The 21,784-nt window shown below is 42.5% G+C and overlaps 1 protein-coding gene across 12 annotated transcripts in view; it reads right to left on the minus strand.

The window, feature by feature from the left end:
* Positions 1-551: 551 nt before the first annotated feature.
* LEMD1 (LEM domain containing 1) overlaps positions 552-21,784 on the minus strand; it is a 31,396-nt gene continuing 10,163 nt past the window's right edge. For 6 of the 12 annotated variants that reach the window (XM_084853268.1, XM_084853272.1, XM_084853270.1 and 3 more), the window contains exons 3-8: positions 20,882-21,001; positions 16,146-16,219; positions 14,005-14,088; positions 12,592-12,690; positions 4,727-4,785; positions 552-3,453 (exon numbers count right to left, since the gene is read on the minus strand). In XM_084853268.1, coding sequence (XP_084709394.1) covers positions 3,243-3,453; positions 4,727-4,785; positions 12,592-12,690; positions 14,005-14,088; positions 16,146-16,219; positions 20,882-21,001 — 647 coding nt within the window. In that variant the 3' untranslated portion in view covers positions 552-3,242. The remainder of the gene's footprint in view (positions 3,454-4,726; positions 4,786-12,591; positions 12,691-14,004; positions 14,089-16,145; positions 16,220-20,881; positions 21,002-21,784) is intronic. The other 6 variants (XM_084853278.1, XM_084853277.1, XM_084853279.1 and 3 more) reach the window with 2 other exon arrangements.

The raw sequence follows: 21,784 nt of genomic DNA on the forward strand, positions 1-21,784 counted from the left end.
GAATTAAAGGTGTGAGACTGAAGCCTCTCCTTTTGTGTTTGTGAGAGCTTAAGGAAAGAGGGGGCCAAGGGAATAATGACATATGCTTTCGTCATATCCAGGCAAATTTCAACAATTATTGTCTTCATATTTTCACAGTCTAAAGCAGCCTTCTCCAACCTGGATCCTTCCAGATATTTTGGACAACAACACATGGCTGACTGATGGGTTGGGCTACTGTATGGCTGGCTGAGGGGTGCTGGTAATTGTAGTCCAACTAGGGATGTACAAGCGCCCCCACTGTCCAGTCCAGGAGGGGGGGGTCCATGGAAGGGCAATTCTGTTTGCTCAGGGCACTGCAGAATCCGCTGGAGCCTAGCCATGTCCAACCAAGTTGGCAGAGCAGCAATCCGGCTCCCTATAAGACACCATACGCTATTGGCAGCTGCCATTAGCCTATCACGGGGAAAAATAGCGGCCATAAAGCACTGACTTTGACCTAAATTGCAGCTCTTTACGGCTGTATTTAGGTCAAAGTAAGTGCTTTATGGCCGCAAATGGTGTACAATATGCTATTTACGGCTGTAACTTCCCTGCAATAAGCTAATGGCAGTTGCCATTAGCGTATCGTGTTTTATTGGGAGCTATACAGCTGCCCCATGGGAACTCCTCCAGACCCAGAGGTAAGTGCAGCTGCTCCACCGCAGACTCCAGAGGCTGGATTCTTTGGAATCTGGCCTCTTTTGAGTCCATGGCAGAATTCTCCAGCATCCCTAAGTCCAACACATCTGGAGTACACCTCTGTCCAAGTGTGCCTAGTTTCCTCATCATAGGACGGGATGACAGAGACATAGAATCAGTGACTTAGCTTTATTCAAAGGCAAATGAGGTGACACAGATCTCACTTCAGAAGTCATGGCATTTAATCTTAGAAGTTACCAGTTAACTCGAGAGCTAACAGCCCAAGGCTTAAGTTAAGAAGCATTTCAGAAGCAAATACTTAGTCATAGTTACAGACTTAACTGTTAGAACAACATTAGGGATTCAAAGCACTCAGAGATCCAGATTCATAATAACCACATTGGGGAAAGCTGATCTAAACAACCAGAAAAGTATATGCTTTTAAATGAAAACTGAAATACACCCCCTACCATATAGGCTAACACCTCAAAGGGGGCAGCATTGTGCCTTTTACATCACCACTATAACATTGACAGAAGCATGCCAATTGCATTGCAGATATCTCCAGGCTTCCCTGCATGATCAGTCCTGTTAATGTTTTTCTGAAACAAAAATATTTCCTCCAACTATTTTCCTATGAATAAAATCATTGTGTATTACAACACACATTCCACCAATGCTATATATATGCCATTTACTTTACTTTACTTTACTAATCTGCCTTGCCAAGTGAACAAGCAATGTTAGCTCCATGGTGGAGGTGAAGTTAGGGTTTCTGTTAGTCAGTACACACATTTCCATTATTCTAGGACTAAAATCAAGGCTTTGATTTAAGAGACGAGTTTAGGCTCTTACAAATTCACTCATGCACCAAAGATGAGACAGATTTTGAGCTGAAGTAGATAACTTTCTCTACTCTGGGCTTTCTGTACATTATTACAGGGTATTATACAATATAATTCCCACGGGTATGTTAGGTGAAAGATATCAAACCATCTCTCATTCTTCTTACTAAATCATACATCAGAAGGTAATCACAGGAAACATTCATTGAGGGAGATGAATGACATCTAAATTGCTGCTTGTGCCCCGTTACTACAGGGTAAAATCATAAGATGTGCAATTTAGGAGGATGGGAGAAGTGCAATAAAGCACTTTTTTGGAGATGGTAGCAATTGCCATTCACAGGCAATATAAAATACAAAATTTATGAGAGAGCAACTTTTGAGCTTTCGCCATTGGAGAGCTACTTTATGCTTTTCAAAAATGTAACTATAACAGCTGAAACCCACAACTCAGTATTTCAATTTCTTGTTACCAATTAAACTAAGAACAAGATGAGATGAACTTTATAATGCAGTTCTTTTCATGCTTCAAAAAACAGAAAGCCATGAACAAGTGTGAAAAGCTTTGGTCCAAGATTTTAAAGATAGCAGATAGCTATGAAAATGATTTTCACGTATTTTTCAAAATCAGGCACAAAAAGTGTTGATATTAACACTGGTGTAAATAGCTTTTAAAAAACCAAAGAATCTGTGTAATTTAATTCTGAATATTCAAACGTCAGAATGCCAACTGGAAGAGGGGAATAAAATCACTCTATTTTGAGCTGGGTGAGCAGACTTTATCTGTACATCTTAACACAGTTAGATAACTTCCCTCAAGCAGCAGATGTTTTAGGACAATCTAGCAGCGTGCTCCTTCAAGCTCCTGCTGGGAGCATTTCGCAGCCTTTTCCTATGAAAAGCAGGAAAGGCTCCTGCTTGAGGTAAAGTGCCTGGCAGTGATGGAGGGTGCAGGCATGACCTTAGCTCTCCAGTACAGTGGTGGAATGTATTTGGAGCGTTGGGAGCTATTTGGCTTCTATGGGAAGCCATTTCACAACTTATGCTCCCCACACACACCCAGGGAGCAGAATTCCTGCCCTATAGTTTTACCATTCTTTTTCTAAGTTCTCACTGTTTGGTTCATCAGGCTTAGGGAAGCTTTTCTGGACAGACACACCTAATAGAGGTGGGGGGTGGATTTGCCAAGAGAAACTTCCAGGCAAGAGAGCAGTTGCACTGGGACTTATCCCCTAGATTTGTTTAGAAGTGAACTGCGGATTGTATGCCTGGTGTGAAAATGTCCACACTGGTAAGAATTATATCTGGCCCTGCCAACTTAGCTTTTTTTCTCCTTGGCCCTACCCTATGCCTGTAGCCCCATTCACTGCTGTAATGCAGCCCCCAAAACCCTTCCCAGATTGGAATTTGCCCCTGGGCCAAAAATGGTTCGATACCCCTGCTCTATAGTTAAGGCACAACATTCCAACTAAGAAATTTTCACTGAACCTATAAAGGAAATACCCATCTATGAATTCCACAACAAAGAGAGACATTGTAAAGAGGGTAAATGCTGCCAGATGTTGAAGGCCAGGGAGACTGTGGTGCATAACAGATTCTAAGGAAAGAGGACACACACACTGGATATCCTTTTTTGCTTTTTTAATAAGCTATCCAAATCACTTATTCATAACCAGTTAAACAGACAGAACCACCTTCTTTGGTCTTGCAATTCCATCTCTAAAAGATGGGACACACTCATTTGCCCATGATGAAGTTTGTGAATGGATTATCTAGATTAGTTTCCATAGTTACATACACAAAAAGAAGGAAAAGGAAAATAGCAAACACAGCAATCTTGACACGCATTGGTATACGTCCTTCTCTTGGTTGCACAGGCACCACATGGCATTTGATTTTAGGACCTTGCTTCACTGGAGGATCCTCTCTTACTGTTCTTCTTCTAGTACTAGAGCACAGGAGGCAATTTATTGAGGACTTTTAAAAAAATCTACAGAGAAACATTTTCTAATACTTTCAAATTTAGGCATGCAGTCTCCAACTAGACCAGCAGCATCCTAGGGGAAAACTGGGGGGCGGGGGAGAAAGCGAGTGTATTACAAAACTTCAGCTACTACAAATTAGAAAGAACATTTTTGTGAAAAGCATACTGACATTTCAGTCTCTGCCTAGAAGCAGTTGTAAATAAGTTGTACTTTATACCAGGCACAGGTAGTATAAAGTAACTGGAGTAGCACACAGATAGAATTTCAACATATACTTATTAGCTATATAAAACAAGTATAGTAAAGTTCTACTAGAACTCCAATATTCTGGACACCGGGGGTGGGGGAAAGCCAACAGACTGCCAACAGCTCTCTATCCTAGCTTTTCCTTGAAAGCTTTTGAGGTAGGCAGCCTTGTAAGCAGGCCAACTGCTGACCTGCTAGTATAATTAAGATTCCCTCCATCCCAAGAGGTACCGTCTGGGAGTTTTAACCCATTGGTGCCTACCTTTTACTCAACAGACAATCGTTCCTCCACTTCAGCCTAAGTGATTCAGTCTTTAACGTGACACTTTATAAACTCTATTTCTTTCAGCTTTTCTTCACAAATACATTATTTTATTTATTCATTTAGAACATTTTCATCCTGCTCCTCGGCCAAAAAGGCTCCCAGAGTGGCTATAAATAATAAAAGAAGACAGTCCCTGCCCACAGGCTTACAGTCTAAAAGACATGACACACCAGGAAAAAAGAACAGGGAGGGGAGGGGAGGGGAGGGGAGGGGAGGGGAGGGGAGGGGAGGGGAGGGGAGGGGGGAATTACGTCTTTCAGCAGGACTGGTGGAATGCCCTGCTCCTCGTCCTCATGTTATCCCATAGGCAAACATGTAATCCCCTTTGTGCAAGCAGCTGGCACCACTTTCAACTTTTCAGAGCACTTAATTATAGATGAGTTCCCTTCAAATAAATGTAAGATACAGTATTTTCCTCCTGGAAAATAGAGTACATCTTTTTTTTCTTTTTCCAATTTCACTATCAACACTCCCTAACAAGCCATAAATAGTTTCTCCTCAGACTGGCAATGTTGGCAAGCTCCGTCCATTCAAAGGAGTTACTTCACAACATATGGAAAGGCATAATGGAATCTCTTCAGCTTCCTTCCAAGAGAAAGAAGTGCCTAACTGATCTATAAGGCATGTCTGTCAGGCTTCTTTAGGCAATTTTAAAGAGCTTTTACCTTTGTCCTACATTGTTAGCATCAGGGTAGCCGTAGTCTATGGGTGGTGCATCACTTCTCTGCAAAAGGGAAAAGGGTCATAAATAGGCAAGCTTTCAAATGCACCCTATATATTGTTATAGCTAGTGTTTTTTTTCAGGCAAAGTAAAGCAGCCACCTCCTTTTGGGTGCATGGTGAAAGCTTCTAGTGAATTTGCACAATCTATTGCACCCCTGCTTTAAAGCTTTCTCAGAGTATGTTACTAGCTAACAATCAATATAACTGTATTTTTTTCTTTATTAGACAATGAATCTACTGTGCATTACAAACAATGAATACACCCTTGCTTAAACATAAATGGTATTTTGATCTGGGAATCCTGAGGTTACCCCACACCTGTACAATTGGTTAAGCTCCTAGAAGACTCCTATAGTCTTTGAAAGAGTAGTGCTGAGAGACATCAGAAAACCAAAAGAAAACTTCGTAACTTAAGGCACAGCTCTCTCAACCAGAGTGATGACTCCTGCACTTTCAGGATCTTGCAACTCTAATGTGAATAAAGGATTCAACATCTAAAATGCATTTTGAGATTAGCATTAAAGCTGAAGAAGCGAAGCCTTGTTTTGCTCCAATTTACTAATCATGTACAGGCAGGCTAGGGTAAAAAGAAGCACTCTACAAAGATTGCAGATCAGCAACAAAGGAAATCAAAGCTTATTGCTGCAGCTAACTTCCTATTAAATGCTCCTTAAGTGTATTTATACATCTCTTTTCTACCAAAAAGGCCTTCTATGGCTTACAATAAGGCAATAAAGATATGTCATAAAAGCATCATTACAAACAACTGTTTTCGTAGCTTCACAGGCCTTAAGGTAGAGTATCTGAATAGGGATGGCAGTGTTCACATCCACCCAGATTCTCCAAACATCTGCTTGATTTTCTCCTTGTCTACTTTACTTCAGTCATTTGCAGTCTCTGTTCAACTTGCACGAATGGGAAAACTACACAAAGCGAATGCAATTGAATGGGAAATTTGAAAAAAAAATGGCATATTTTCCAAAGTTGCACAACTCCCACCCCTCAGACAAAAGTGTGAAATTGTGCAATTTAAAATTGCACAATTGCGAACTGCTTGTTCAATTAAAAAAAAAGTCTTTTTTCTAACGCAACAGTTTGCAAACATTTTCAGACAATACATTTTCCTGTTCACACATCTGCAGTCAGGGTTGCAAATGAGGCATGTTCAACTTTTGTTGTTCAGTCGTTCAGTCGTGTCCGACTCTTCGTGACCCCATGGACCATAGCACGCCAGGCCTTCCTGTCCTGCGCTCTCTCCTGGAGCATGCTCAAGTTCATATTCATTGCATCCGTGATGCTATCTAGCCATCTCATCCTCTGCCGTCCCCTTCTCCTTTTGCCTTCAGTCTTTCCCAGCATCAGGGTCTTTTCCAGGGAGTTTTCTCTTCGCATTAGGTGGCCAAAATATTGGAGCTTCAGCTTCATTATCTGTCCTTCCAATGAGCACTCAGGGTTGATTTCCTTTAGGATGGACTGATTGGACCTCCTTGCAGTCCAGGGGACTCGTAAGAGTCTTCTCCAGCACCACAGTTCGAAAGCATCAATTCTTCGGCGCTCAGCCTTCCGTATAGTCCAGCTCTCACAGCCATACATTACTACTGGGAAAACCATAGCTTTGATTAGACGGACCTTTGTCGGCAAGGTGATGTCTCTGCTTCTTACTATGCTGTCTAGGTTTGCCATAGCTTTCCTCCCCAGGAGCAAGCGTCTTTTAATTTCATGGCTACAGTCACCGTCTGCGGTGATCTTGGAGCCCAAGAAAGTAAAATCTGTCACTGCTTCCATTTCTTCCCCTTCTATATGCCAGGAAGTGATGGGGCCAGATGCCATGATCTTCGCTGTTTTAATGTTGAGTTTCAAACCAGCTTTTGCACTCTCCTCTTTCACCCTCAACAAGAGGCTCTTTAGATCCTCTTCGCTTTCTGCCATTAGGGTGGTATCGTCTGCATATCGGAGGTTGTTGATAATTCTCCCAGCAATCTTAATTCCGACCTCTGATTCATCCAACCCGGCATTTCTCATGATGTACTCTGCATATAAGTTAAATAAGCAGGGTGACAATATGCAGCCTTGTCGTACTCCTTTCCCAATTTCGAACCAATCGGTTGTTCCATGTCTGGTTCTTACTGTTGCTTCTTGACCCTCGTACAGGTTTCTCAGGAGACAGGTAAGGTGGTCTGGTACTCCCATCACTTTCAGAATTTGCCACAGTTTGTTGTGATCCACACAATCAAAGGCTTTAGCGTAGTCAATGAAGCAGAAATAGACGTTTTTCTGGAATTCTTTTGCTTTCTCCATGATCCAGCGAATGTTGGCGATTTGATCTCTAGTTCCTCTGCCTCTTCGAAACCCAGCTTGTACTTCCGGTAGTTCTCGGTTCGCATACTGCTGAAGCCTAGCTTGTAGGATTTTGAGCATCACCTTGCTGGCATGTGAAATGAGCGCAATTGTGCGGTAGTTTGAACACTCTTTGGCGTTGCCTTTCTTTGGAATTGGAATGTAAACTGACCTTTTCCAGTCTTGTGGCCACTGTTGAGTGTTCCAGATTTGTTGACATATTGAATGCAGCACTTTAACAGCATCATCTTTTAGGATTTTAAATAGCTCGGCTGGAATACTGTCATCTCCGCTAGCTTTGTTGTTACTAATGCTTCCTAAGGCCCACTTGACTTCACTCTCTAGGATGTGCGGCTCAAGTTCAGTGACCGCACTATCATGGCTATCAGGGACATTCAGATCTTTCCTGTATAGTTCTTCTGTGTATTCTTGCCACCTCTTCTTAATCTCATCTGCTTCTGTTAGGTCCCTGCCTTCTTTGTCCTTTATCATGCCCGTCTTTGCACAAAACGTTCCCTTGAGATCTCCAATTTTTTGAAGAGATCTCTAGTCTTTCCCATTCTGATGTTTTCCTCGATTTCTTTGCATTGTTCATTTAAGAAGGCCTTCTTGTCTCTCCTTGCTATTCTCTGGAACTCTGCGTTCAGTTGGGTATATCTTCCCCTTTCTCCCTTGCTTTTCGCTTCCCTTCTTTCCTCAGCTACTTGTAAAGCCTCATCAGACAGCCACTTGGCTTTCTTGCATTTCTTTTTCTTTGGGATGGATTGAGTTGCTGCCTCCTGAACAATGTTACGGACCTCCGTCCATAGTTCCTCAGGCACTCTGTCTATCAGGTCTAATCCCTTACATCTATTCCTCACCTCCACTGTATATTCATCAGGGATATGATTTAGGTCATACCTGAACGGTTTAGTGGTTTTCCCGACGTTCTTCAATTTAAGACGAAATTTTGCAAGAAGCAGCTCATGATCTGAGCTACAGTCAGCTCCAGGTCTTGTTTTTACTGACTGTATGGAGCTTCTCCATCTTTGGCTGCAAAGGACATAATCAATCTGATTTCGATATTGACCATCTGGTGACGTCCATGTGTAGAGTCGCCTCTTGTGCTGTTGGAAAAGAGTGTTTGCTATGATCAGCATGTTCTCTTGGCAAAACTCTATTAGCTTTTGTCCTGCTTCATTTTGTACACCAAGGCCATGCCTGCCTGTTATCCCGGTGATTTCTTGATTTCCTACTTTAGCATTCCAATCCTCTATGATGAAGAGGACATCTTTTTTTGGTGTTAGTTCTAGAAGGTGTTGTAGGTCTTCATAGAACCGAACAACCTCAGCTTCTTCGGCCTCAGTGGTTGGGGCATAGACTTGAATTACTGTGATGTTGAATGGTTTGCCTTGGAGTCGTACTGAGATCATTCTATCATTTTTAAGATTGTACCCCAGTACTGCTTTCCCCACCCTTTTGTTGACTACGAGTGCTACTCCATTTCTTCTAAGGGATTCTTGCCCACAATAGTAGATATGATGGTCACCTGAATTAAATTCGCCCATGCCTGTCCATTTTAGTTCGCTGATTCCCAAGATGTCGATGTTCAATCTTGCCATCTCATGTTTGACCACCTCCAGCTTACCTTGATTCATTGATCTGACATTCCAGGTTCCTAAACAATATTGTTCTTTACAGCATCGGATTTTCTTTTCACCACCAGACACATCCACAGCTGAGTGTCCTTTCGGCTTTGGCCCAGCCGCTTCACTCTTTCTGGCGCTACTTGGAAATACTCTCTGCTCTTCCCCAGTAGCATATTGGACACCTTCCGACCTGAGGGGCTCATCTTCCGGCGTCATATCTTTTAGCCTTGTGATACGTTCCATGGGGTTTTCTTGGCAACAATACTGGAGTGGGTTGCCATTTCCTTCTCCAGTGGACCACATTTTGCGAGAACTCTCTGCCATGACCTGTCTGTCTTGGGTGGCCCTGCACAGCATAGCTTATGGCTTCACTGAGTTACGCAAGCCCCTTCGCCACAACAAGGCAGTGATCCATGAAGGGGATGTTCAACTTTTGGGGGAGCATGTTCAACTTTTGGGGGAGCATAAACACATTTCTCTATTTCAGAATGCCTATTAGATTCCACACCCCAGCCTACTAGGCTTTTGTTCAGCTAAGTTTCCTTGTAGCCTTTCCATTGTCTTTTGGTTCTTCCGTGTTGTAGGGCATCCTTCCCCAACCTGATGCCCTCCAAATATTTTGGACTACAACCTCCATCAGTCCCAGCCACCATGGCCAATAGTCAGGAATGCTGGGAGTTCTTCTCCAAAACACCTGGACGGCACCAAGCTGGGAAAAGGCTGCTTTAGGGGCAGGTTTTGCTAAGAGGCACTAGCATACTATCTCACCAACCAGCCCATTCAGTAAAATTTTCAAATCTGCCAATTACTTTTCTCTTCCTCTTTACTGGATGTAGTTTCCCCTTCCTACTTGCTGCTTGACAGTTTATGTCAGTGGAGGGCCTAATCCACTCCTGCAAGTCCCAGCCAAGTCCTTTCCCAGAGATGATGTCATACGAGGGGGCCAGGCTTCGGAGTGGGGCCCCAACCCCTTGATGTCATCTAGCCTGCCGTGCTTGGTCTGGGGGAAATCCAGTCCCCGGACCAAAAGAAGTTGCCCCCACGCCAATCTATAACCTCAAAGTCACTGAGGTCACTTTCAGCAACTTCCACAAATCCCTCTGCTTTAAGTATCTATCCCAAGCCACCTTCAGTTGTACTTGAGTCTCACAGAACAGTCGTTGTCTCCCATCTTAGCTAACATTTACTTGAAACCACTGGGAGAGGTCATTTGGAGCAAGGTGCCGGCAAAAAGCTGATGCCGATGACACTGAGCTCTATTGCTCTTCATCACCCAACACCAAGGAAGCAGTTGAAACCAATGAATGCTGCCTGGATTTGATAATGGGCTGGATGAGGATGAAAACTGAGGCTAAACCCAGAGAAGACAGAGATGCTGTTCATCAATAGAAAGCCTGACTCAGGGATTGGGATTCAAACTGTTCAGGAAGGGGTTGTGCTCCCCCGAAGGATCAGGTTTGTAGTTTGGGAGTGCTCCTTGATTCTATACTGTCCCTGGATCTTCAAGTGGTGTTGGCAGCAAGGAGTGCATCTGCACAATTACCCTAGCTGTGCCAACTGCCTGAGTTGGTCTGACTTGGCAACCATGCCTTGGCTACACCATGCTTCATCTACTACAATGCACCCTACATAGGGCTACCCTTGAAGAGTGTCCACAAGCTTCAATTGGTGCAAAATGCAGCAGCTAGACTGCTAACTCGTGCAGTGTATGGGGACCAGATGACACCTGTCTTGAAAGATGTGCACTGGCTGCCAAATGCTTGCTGGACTCAATTCAAGGTGTGGGTTTTAACCTTTGAGGCTTTAAACCGGCTAAGGACCTGGCTATCTAAGGGATCTTCTGTCTCATTATTAACCGGCCTGGGTATTAAGATCTGTAGGAGAGGCCCATTTGAGAGCACCATTATCTGCAGAGGCCTGTTTGTCAGACATGCGTTTCTGTGTCACTCCCAAGCTGTGGAACACACTTCCTCAAGAACTATGATTGGCTCTCACTCTCTTGGCTTTTAAAAAGGATGTGCAGGCACATCTTTTAATCATGTAGTTGTTTCCATGTACTAATATTTTACTGCTTTAATGTTCTTATTTTTATTGTTTTAAATTGCTGTGCACTGCCTTGATGGCATTTTAGCAAAGAAGGTGGTATTTAAATGTTAATAATAAATAAGTTTTTACCTTAACTTAGAGAGCTAGTTGTGCTCTGGGAACCTAGACTGATACTGCTGATGAACAGCATGGCCTGTGTACTTGCTGCTTCACCTTTATAAAACATTTTAATCTGTCCAGCCATAAACAGATTATTGTTGTTATTATGATGATGATTCTTTCACAGCTGTTTGGTTACCGTTTATTGAATACACTAATGTATTGGAACATGGCCAGATGGTACCAGCAAGGTATAATTCATTATGGTTGTTGTAAATTATCTTATTTTTCCAGGCTTGGATATTATTTTATATTATTTCATTTTTAATGTTAAATATGCATCCTGAAGGACTTTGTATTTTGTAATCCAATCTAGGGGTGGGAGGGAGGGAATTGTTGTATAGTTTTGTATTTCATATAACACAATAAAAATTATATTAAAAACAATTATGATGATGGCACCATAAGTTTCCAGGACTCTCTCCTCCAAAAGACACCAACATAATAAAACACTACACTTTCTGCCAGATGGAAAATGGGGGGCATGAAACAATAGTCAAAAAGCCTTTGGACACAACTCAAATAAGATTCAGATCTAGTATATTTTCATCACCCTGATGGGGTTGAGATTTGAATGAATAATTCTTCATCATGTGGTTTTTAGATGGAATGACTGGCGATACTCAGAGGTTTACTCTTAATCATTAGCCATGACCACAAAGCCCATAGGAAAAGTGTGCTATGTTTAAGAATTATCTTTATTTCCATCTAACCAGCAGCTAACAGCCATGTTGAGAAATAACTCCTTTTAAAAACAGAAGAAGAAAAGTCTTTTAATTGAAAAAAAAAGTTTTTCAACAAGGCCATGTGATGGACTATGACCTAAATGCTCTTGTGCCAATAAAGCCTAAATATAGAGGGATCATAGTATACTACGATCCCTCTATCTGAGAGGAAGCAAGAGGTCAGATAAAACAGCCTGTGAAGCATTTATAGCAATTCAAGAGAACAACTAAAAAGCTTAGCTGTCTGAAGTTTACTACTCCATATATATATATATATATATAATATATATATATATATATATATATATATTAAAAATACACACGCACACGCACCTCTGGAATATTACTTTGTGTCAAGTCATAATGCTTTTATCCATCCTATCTTCCTGAGGAAAGGAACTCAGTACATAGTTTAACAAAGACTCTATGTTATCCCTGATGTAATTCGGGCCACGGAGAGCAGGGATGTCATCCAGCCTCCATCCCAAACTAATTTCCCACCTGACTCATAGAGACACTTTTCCACAAAATAATCTGAACATGCCCCAATGGTTTATAACACTGTCTCAACCACATCAACCTTGTAGGTTAACAAAAAAGAGGTTCAGATTTTAAAAACCAAGTAAAGTTCTAGGTTATCCATGAATAAGAACTGAATTTATGATGGCTCGCCAGCACCTACAGCATGTAGAGCAGATATCTAATGTTTAATAACTTTGGTCTAACAAAGATATAACAAGTTTCAGGAGTTGAACAAAGAACAGGAGAAATATACAGGCCAATACATTAGAGTGTGTGCTGTTCATAAATTACATTATCTTTTAAGTTCCGCTCTGGAACTTTACTTTCACGAATGGCATCTTTAATATAAGATTTAAAGTCTCTCTGTGTTGCAACTGATCACCAGGTTACCTTATTTCTGTAATTCCTTTCAGGACTGCCGCCAGCTTTCCTCCTTAGTCCTTGCGATCGTTGCAGTGCCACTTTACCCTCTGGGAGGATTTCTTGTAGCTGTTAATAGACAAAATGCATTAATTAAAGAAGCATGGGCAGGGAGGGAAAGGATGAAAGCCTGAAACACTCATGACAACGATTATCCTATCATCTTGGATCAAAGTTCAGGAATGTTGGGTACACAATACCATTCACCTGCAGTTTGCTAAAAAAAAAAATCTGCTTGCAACATTCCGTTTAGCCAGTCACTTCACACATTTGCCCTATTTAAAAAAATGGATGATGCTTGATGCCTGAAATAGTAATGCAAGAAGAGACATCACACCTTGAGTTGTCATTAATTAGCTGTCTAATGATATGTCCACACCAACTCATTTTCAAGCAACCTGTCACTGCACAAACTCTCTGTGCTACTGAACATCCATCATCTTTCACTCATCGTCCCCAGTTAGGCTCCACCTAGCGTTTGTGTGTAAGAAAGAAATAAAGAGAAAGGGAGTACCTCGATCTCACTCTGTTTTTCTGATCCAGCATCTTGCAGTATCTCCTCCCAGGCCATTGCCTTGCCTCTCTTTGACTATTGGATCCTCACTGGGCTCTTTTATTAAAGCAGATTTTATACCAACAGCACAGCAGCAACACCCTGGTTTTTACTTCTCATTTCTTTTTCGGAGGGTTTTTTTTAAGTGACACCCCTCCTTCACAATACCACTCAATGCCCCAGCCATCCCTGTTTTTGCACCCGGCATTGAAGTTATTTGTGCACATATGACTGCATATACATGACTGCAGTTGTACAACTGCAGCCTCTTTTTAGGAAAAACGGAACTCACAATCCCAAATAAGAGGAAGGAAATACGTATAGGGAACACATGGGAATTTGCCTGCCCCTCCTGATTCTTTTTTATTTCTTAAGATTTTTTTTTTTTTTAAACTGGGAGGCAAGCATGCTGCAAGCAAAGTGCTGCTCTCCAGTGCCATCTTAATTTGGCTTCAAAAGATGGTCTGTGTTTTGGAATTCAGACCTCACCTCTGCCTTGTATTTAGGTTCTTGGGCAAGTTACTTTTCTTTTAGTCTCACCAGTTGACCGTTAGGGAAGCTAGTGTTGTCATGACTGGTGACTTTTGTGATTGGTCATGCCCACCCTGGCAGCCATTTCATCAATGGGCAAACCCATCCACCAGCAGCTATTTTGTGAGAGCACCCTCAACACTTTCAAAATTCCAAATGTGTCCACTAACCCAAGAAGGTTGGACACCCCTGAAATGCACTATACTGAACAATAAGCTTCTTTAATTAACCCAGACAATTAAAGATTTATAGTTGCATCAGCCTAACTGAATCAAAGGGCTGCAACCATAACTACTTACTTCTGCCACTATTTTGGCTAAACTGTGTTCAACATCAGGTGACAAGAGTTTCTTCTGGCGTTCTACCACATCTATAGACGGTCTCTAAGGTAGAAGGGAAACCATAAAAACATGACTGAAGACAGAAGAGGTCATATGAGGTGTGCAGTGTTGGGAAGGCACCAAGTTCTCATTCTTAATGGAGTAGTGTTGATTACAACCTCAGGACGAACAGGTTGTGCGGAACTTATCTCCTTCGAGTGGTTATATGTGCAGCCGCATATACGGATTCTGTGCCTGCACAGAGAACCATGCAGAACTTTCTTGGGTTAAGGCCTCACACTTCTGTCCACAGCCCAGTCCTGACACTATAATATCAAAGGCTTGCAAGGCCCACACCCAGAGAACAGCACACAAATGGGAAGATTAGTGGCCTTCCCACTTGCTCAGTAAGTTTTCGGTAGCGTGGGCATGAATTAACTTCAGGCTTTTCACCTGCAGTGGTAGTATTCACTGGTGCCTGGCCATTTGCTGCCATGGCATTTCTTAAATTAAGTCTGCTGTACAATGGGTTGTATCCAGGGTTAATCCTACTTAGAGAAGACCAGGGGTAGGCAACCTTTTGGGGCTTGTGGGCATATTTGGCAATTTGAGAAAATGTCCTGGGCACCACCATAAAATACAAGCATTGGCCTGCAGCCACCTAAGAATGTCTCTGAGCCCCACATGTGGCCTAGGGGCATTCACGGGACAAAGAAGATGGGAGCGGCTACAGGCTCTCACTTTCCTTTTAAGCAATCCCAGCTGCCAGTAAGAATTTTTTTTTTAAAATAGGAAGGATAGGGCACTTCAGCAAGCATCACAGAATGTGTCCATGGGTGCACTGGTACCAATAGGAAACATATTGCCTATGCTGGAGTAGACCCATTGAAATGAATGGGACTTAAGTTAGACTAACATTGGATACAGCCCAACAGTGAGAAGGCCAAAAGGAAAGGGGGGATCCTGATAGAATAACTAAGAGAATATGAGAGTCCATAACTATTAAAAATGGCTTACAAAATTCGCCAAGAATAAAAGCTTTCCATGCTGCTGCTGCGGTGGACAAAAAATATCCAAGGCTGATGGTGTATACTGCCCCATAAGACATGTGTATGAGGAAGACAGATGTTTCCCCTTGAGAAGAGGGGACATAGGCACCAGCTGGTAGGCTTTCACTCTAAAAAGTTCTGAACACTACTCTGACATGTAAAAAACCTGTAGACATGCTTTCACATAGACCCCAAAGAACCACCAACACATTACAGTATCAGGATTAAATAAGATTGACTGATAATTTGAAAAAGATGTTCTTTAATCTGTAATTTATTGACTAGGTGCATTCGGACAGGTCCTGAGTTAGCGAGTGGCTCCTTTTGATATACAGCAGCACAAACATCAGTGGACACCTATAGGGGTTGTCTCCTGGGCCCAGTAAAAACTTTCAACAGACTTAAAGGTTTGGGGGATAGCAGTGTGTTTCAAGTGCCTCCCCACAACCCAAACCCTGGGGGCTGGCTTCAGGAGAAGTGGATTGAGATAGTGAACAGCTGGGCATTGGAACAGGTTGCTGAGGAGGCTGTGGAATCTTCTATGAAGGTTTAAGGGCCTTGATGAGTATGTCTTAAGCATGACTTAAACCTAGCAACCCTATTGATGCAGAGAGTGGATCCGACAAGTGCTTAAGTGTGAAGCTGACATTCCTAGGGAGATGGTAGGTTGTCAAGAAAGCTCAAGTTCCACCTTGATCCCTTCCCCAGAAAATATCATCATTAAGCCAGGGAAGGATGTAAATGTTGTTCTGCCCTTTTTCTGGAATATTTGCATATCTGACATTCTTCTACATTCCTAGTTACAATTCCATCAGTCCATCACTTTATTTACAGTTCTGTCTGTAAATAAAGTTGGCACATTCTTAAATACCTGAGTAGACTATTTTGCAACAGATTTCCCAGGGCTCTAGTACATTACCAGAAGCCACAGAAAAAGTATACTCTAATTATGTGATTGGAGTAATTGCTTCACTTGTCAGGAGTCTGACACAAAGTACATCAGTTTAGATTGGCTCGCAATTGCCTGCATTTAGTTGGAGCCATAAAATATTCATGCCATGGGTTACTTACATTATCAAGCCCAGGGGCACACTCAGCTGTCACTTTGAGGTTGTTCGCTTGGAGGACTACTTCAGTGGTTTGTTCTGGGCAAGAATAAAAAAAGCCCCGAGTAACTCTCACTGAATGACACAATTACACACCACACATTACACAACAATATGCTTTTAAAAAGAGGATGCTTCAGACTCAAAGCCCTAAAGTAGCTGAAGTTGGGTTTTGAAAGAGGGTTTTCACAGATTGACAATTTACTGCCAGAATGCAAGGATAAGTGATTTTAGGAAAATGGTGTGCTTACCTGTCACATTCTCAGCTACATCTCCATAAACCCTTTTTTCCTTGTTACTAGACTAATTAGTCAAGGGCTCAAACTTCTATAAAGCTTCCGAAACCATCACGCTTTCAGCAAATCTAGTTTTTGAAGCTACAAAAACCAGGTGCCTAGTATCAACGAGGGGCTGTATCCTCATGGAAGCAGATTTCCACACATACATCCTTAATTGGATGGGGAACCATGCATGCAAATAATGTGTACAGGTGCAGCCTAAAAAAAAAAAAAAAAAAAAGAACTCCACAAAACAAAGACTGAATCCTGATGATCAGCTGTTCAGGGAGAGGTGCAGGGGCCTGCCTTAGAGCCATGGTGGATTGGAGATGGGTGCAAATACATACCAGCCCAGACATCATTCCATGCTGAGATCCCCATAGAGGTTACCTTTAAAAAGTTAACTATGGAAGATAGTCTTTATGTGAACCTGTAACAAATCTATAAAAAAACTACTTAATTGCTACAAAACTATGGAATATATGTGTACATTTTAAAAGGGCCTTAGAATTCCTCTGTTGGAATGTGAGCCATAATGTTATGCTGGTTGCTGAAGATCTTGCTTGCTTGCTGCCAAAGCTCTCTACATGTCTAGAGAATCAACTCCACATCGAAATTCTGATACTTCCAGATCACTGGTAAGTACAGTTTCCTGTCTGGAAATCTAAAAAATGTTAATTTTACTCAGGCATTTCCCCTGATTAGTCAATACCAACTCTTGTAATTTGATGCCCTCGTATCCTCTCTCTAATATAAGGAGAGCTACAGGAAGGAAAGAGCGTCTGTCAAACTGGAGAGATGTATGCATACAGGTTTAGAGGGGAAAGACACCTCTGGACACAGCTATATTTTTTAACACTTATGTAAGGCTGCAGTGAGGGAGAAAAGCAGAAGCTCACTCCATCAGGCTGTTCCCACCATCATGTGCCAGCAGCCATTCCATCTGGCTGAGACCATAGAGAGAAGGGAAGCAGGTCTAAGCCATCAACTTTGAAGAGTGGCTAACAGCTGTTGAGTCTTGCTCTTGAACTTTTCTATTTGAGCTGGTCCTCACAAGGACTTTGTAACAGCAGTATCCTATGCATGTTTAAACAGAAGAAAGTCCTACAACTCCTAGCATTCCCTAGCCAGCCATGGTTGGTTGGGAAATGCTGGAAGTTGTAGGACGTTTTTCTGTCTAAACATGCATAAGATTGCACCTTAAGTTAGTTTCCCCCCTCCCCTCTTCCTTTCCAAACCCTTTTCCTTTTGTGTTGCGTCTTTTAGATGCAAGTCTGAGGCTGAGACTGCCTGTATCAGCTTCTGCCTTCATCAGTAGCTGTGCTGTTAACTAGGTATCAGGAGGATGTTAACTGCGGTGTTAACTGGGTACTCCTGATAACCAGTTAACAGCACAGCTACTGATGAGGGCAGAAGTGAAAACATTTGGCTTTAAATATATTTTCAATACTCTGTTGTCTATCTTTTTTATACGTTTTACCTTAAGACTCACTGAATCCACAGCAGATCCAGAGCCTCCTTGTTGCTTTGTTGTTGTGCCACTTTACACCACCCTCTCTCTCTCTCTCTCTCTCTCTCTCTCCACACACACACACACACGAATGTACATAAAACAATTCCATTCAACCATTTCATATAAAAGAACAAACATTCACTAAGACTCAATTCAACAGCAGTTTCAGACCAATATGAACCATGTTAAATCAGTCCAGGGCCCCATCTACATGGGAGGTTTTCTCTGATGCTGTAGTGGCTTAAAGTTGTTAGGGACTCATGACATCATGGCCACTCTGCAGCCATCCTGAAGTTTACCTGTGGGGAAGTCGCATTTTTGCAGAGTTCTTTTACTCTTAAAAAAAAAAAAAATCGGCTCACCTGTGGTTCTGGTGCTGTGTGCCCTTCCCTCTGCTTTAAATTCATTATGATTGGGCCATTCCTAGGGGTGTGTCTTTCACTTGGCCATGCCTTAGATAACCTAGGTAACTAAAGTAACTCGCCTACCTTTCCAGTGCATCAGACCCCTAGAGCGCTCTTTTCGAGCCTTCAGAATCACCCTGCACTTTTTGCTAGTGGGAGTAATTAGCCTCAGTGATTATGCACTTCTCTGATGTTTCCCTTAATTTGCTTCCCTAATGTTGTATTAAATCGCTTCCCTGATGTTGTGAAAAGTCACTTCTCTCATGTATAAGAGCTTTATTGGAATAGCGATCTGGCGAGGTCTCAGGACCAAGGGTACCTGTCATTGAGAGCAGGGAGAAAATGCCCAGAGAATGAGAAAGGGGGGTGGAAGCTATAACTCCACAACAGTTTGCCGGCATGGGGAGAAATTGGGTGGGGGGATGCTCTCAGGGGGAGCCTTCAGATGCTGTGCTTGAGAATCAGGGATTTTGGCTTCTTCAGGCAAAAGTGCACACTGGATTTGAAAGGTGCGATACACTCGGCTTTTCTTGCTTTGTGTGTCCCTGAGAGGCCAAAGCCGATTCCATGAAAATCCGGATAATACTCTAACACGCTTCTCATTCCATTGTTGTGAAGATCCCCCTCCAGGAATGATCACATCTAGATATTCTGACAATTGTACCTGCTGTGAATCTGTGCGAAGACCATTTACCTGAACTCTGAACATAATGAATCAGATCCAGACTACATTCGTTGGCTTACAGTGCAATCCTATACATGTCTATTCATAATTAAGTCCCGTTATAGGACTGCAGCTTAATCTGACTAATTTAATTTGGATCCAACCCACTGAGATTACAACATTTTATTGCTCTTGAGGTTGGCCAAATCTTGCCTGCCTGGGGTTCCTATCTGGCTCAGGTTTCTCCAAAATTTAATTTGGCCCTCAGACTGAACACTAAACCACCCCTGGTTTAGTGTTCTGTTCAAACCCAGCCAACATCTCTACCCACCTTTTCAGCAATAGAGCCTTTTATTTGCATATATTTTTTCACCATAGACATTCCAATAACTTATTTTGCTAATTTCTTTTGGTGGGGGAGAACAACAGAGCATTGTTTCTGACCTTACACAAAAGTTGGCTACTCCAGACCCATCTAAAGGTTCTCTTTGCTTCCCTCCACTGCCGCCCTCCACCCTCTCCAATATTACATCCATGTTCTTTGCATTATTATGTTTTATTACATGAATATCCCACCTTTCCTTCCAGGGCGTGAAGGTGGCATACCTGGTTCTCCCCCTCCCATTCTATCCTCACACCAACCCTGTGAGGTAGGTTAGGCTGAATGATAGCGATTAGTCCAAGGTCACTCTGTGAGTTTCAGATCTCCCCAGTCCTAGTCCAACATTCTAAAGACAACACAACTGTCTGTGCATACATTTAGCTTTTTAAACAAAAGCCAAGGTCACAACCCCATGAGGACAACATTATATGTACAGTACTACAAACATAAAAACCAAAGCAACCTGTAATCACCAAAAGAGCTCTAGTTTGGTCATAGAAAGTCCCTCTGAAATTAAATTTAGGGCACAGCCGTATGGGTTGTGCCCTGAATAATCGCAAGCCCCCAAACTCAGAGGCTTACGAGCATCCTATGCAGGGTGGGAGAAGCAGAAGAGGCAATCATCGCCACCCTGTCCTCCTGCCCTGCATTTTTTGCTAGATGGGCTTTTTTACTTTGTGTGTCCCTTTGCTAGATGGGCTTTTTTGCCCATCTAGCAAAGCAATTTTGGAGGGGGAGGGAAAGAGGCTGGCAGAGGCTCAGGATAGCTCATATCCTGGCCTCTCCAGTCTCCTCCCCTCCCTGCCCACCAAAATGCCCCCTTTCCCCCCCTCTGAGTTCGAGTTCCCTACCTTGGAGGCCAACCGGTGAGGTTCTTTCCACACCAGCTGCAAGGAGAAGGCGGGGATGGTTCTTCAGTTCCCCCGAGGTCGAAGCCCATCTCCACCCTGGATCAGGGAATCCAAACTATCCTATGGCCCGTCAGATGCTGTCTAGGGCCATAGGATTGCATTACATTTTTAGAGCCAAGGACCCTATCTAAAGGCAGGGCAGCATTGCAAGGGAATCCTGCATAAAGTCAGAGCTTCTTTTAGAAAATTCTCTACAATATCTCCAACTCTGAAGGGACAAGAAACTTTTAAAACTAAAGGACATCTTTGGATGACAGCTAGAGATGGTGAACAGCAGCATATGGAGAAAGGAAGAAAGGTGGCTTTACCTTAACTTTGCAAATCTCATATTCTGGAGCAATCCAGAAGGAAATACTTTGGAATCCAAGGAGACTACTTTGAAATCTATTTTCATCCATCATGGTGACTCTTGTCCTATTCCAAGGGCTTGCTGAACTACTGAACCAAGCATTTCTATCAATTATTAGCAGCACAGTTACTTGCACTGTAAAACACATCCACAAACACTCTCAAAACCAGAATTTCATTTGGAGAATAAGTACGTACTACCTTTTCCTCCAACATTTTCCAGTTCAAAATCATCAAGCCTGCTCTTCTCCCCAGCTGCTACTGTTGGGCATTGCTTCATCAACTGCAGCAGCTTCTTCTCATAAATAGTCCTTGTAGAAGCTAAAACCAAACAGGCAGAGTGCAAGACTTTTAGTATTGGCACACTGCACTTCTCCATGTTCTAACACTGAATGGCAACTTTTACGTGCTAAAAATGGTTGGTAATCTGTGTTGGAAGGGGCTTTACAGACCATTAGTCCAACTCCCTGCTTGATACAGGAAATTCAGAGGTAGAGCATCCCCAACAGATTATCCAGCCTCTGCCTAAAGACCCCCAGTAAGCGAGAGCCCCCCGACCCAGTAATTATTTCCATCATTGAACCATTCTTCCCATTTAGGAAAAACTTATGTTCAGCCGAAATCTACCCTCTAGTAAATTAAAGGCGCAATCCTATGCATGTTTAAATGAACAAAAAAGAGCCTACAACTCCCAGTATTCCCCAGCCAGCCATGGCAGAGCAGAGAACAAGCATTTGTCCTTTCATGTGACAACTGTTCAGGTATTTGAAGAGCGTGATCGTGTTCCCCCTATCCTCTCTTCTTTTCTTCATACCCAATTCCTTCAGTATTTCCTCGTAGCACTTGTTTTTCACTCCTCTGACCAGGTCATTGCCCTTTACTGAACCCTTTCCAATTTGTCTATACCCTTCTTGAAGTGCAACATCCAGAAATGGACACAATAGTCCAGATGAGGTCTGACTAATGCTACTCATGATTTGGAAACTATAGTTCTATTAATGCAACCTAAAATTACATCAGCCTTTTTTGCAGCCACATCACACTTTTGATTTGTGTTTAACATGCAATCAACTGTAATCCCAAGATCTTTTTCACATGTACTGC

The sequence above is a fragment of the Heloderma suspectum genome, chromosome 4 (assembly GCF_057233095.1).
Source record: "Heloderma suspectum isolate Gila_16-S chromosome 4, 16-S_ref, whole genome shotgun sequence".
Taxonomy (NCBI): domain Eukaryota; kingdom Metazoa; phylum Chordata; class Lepidosauria; order Squamata; family Helodermatidae; genus Heloderma; species Heloderma suspectum.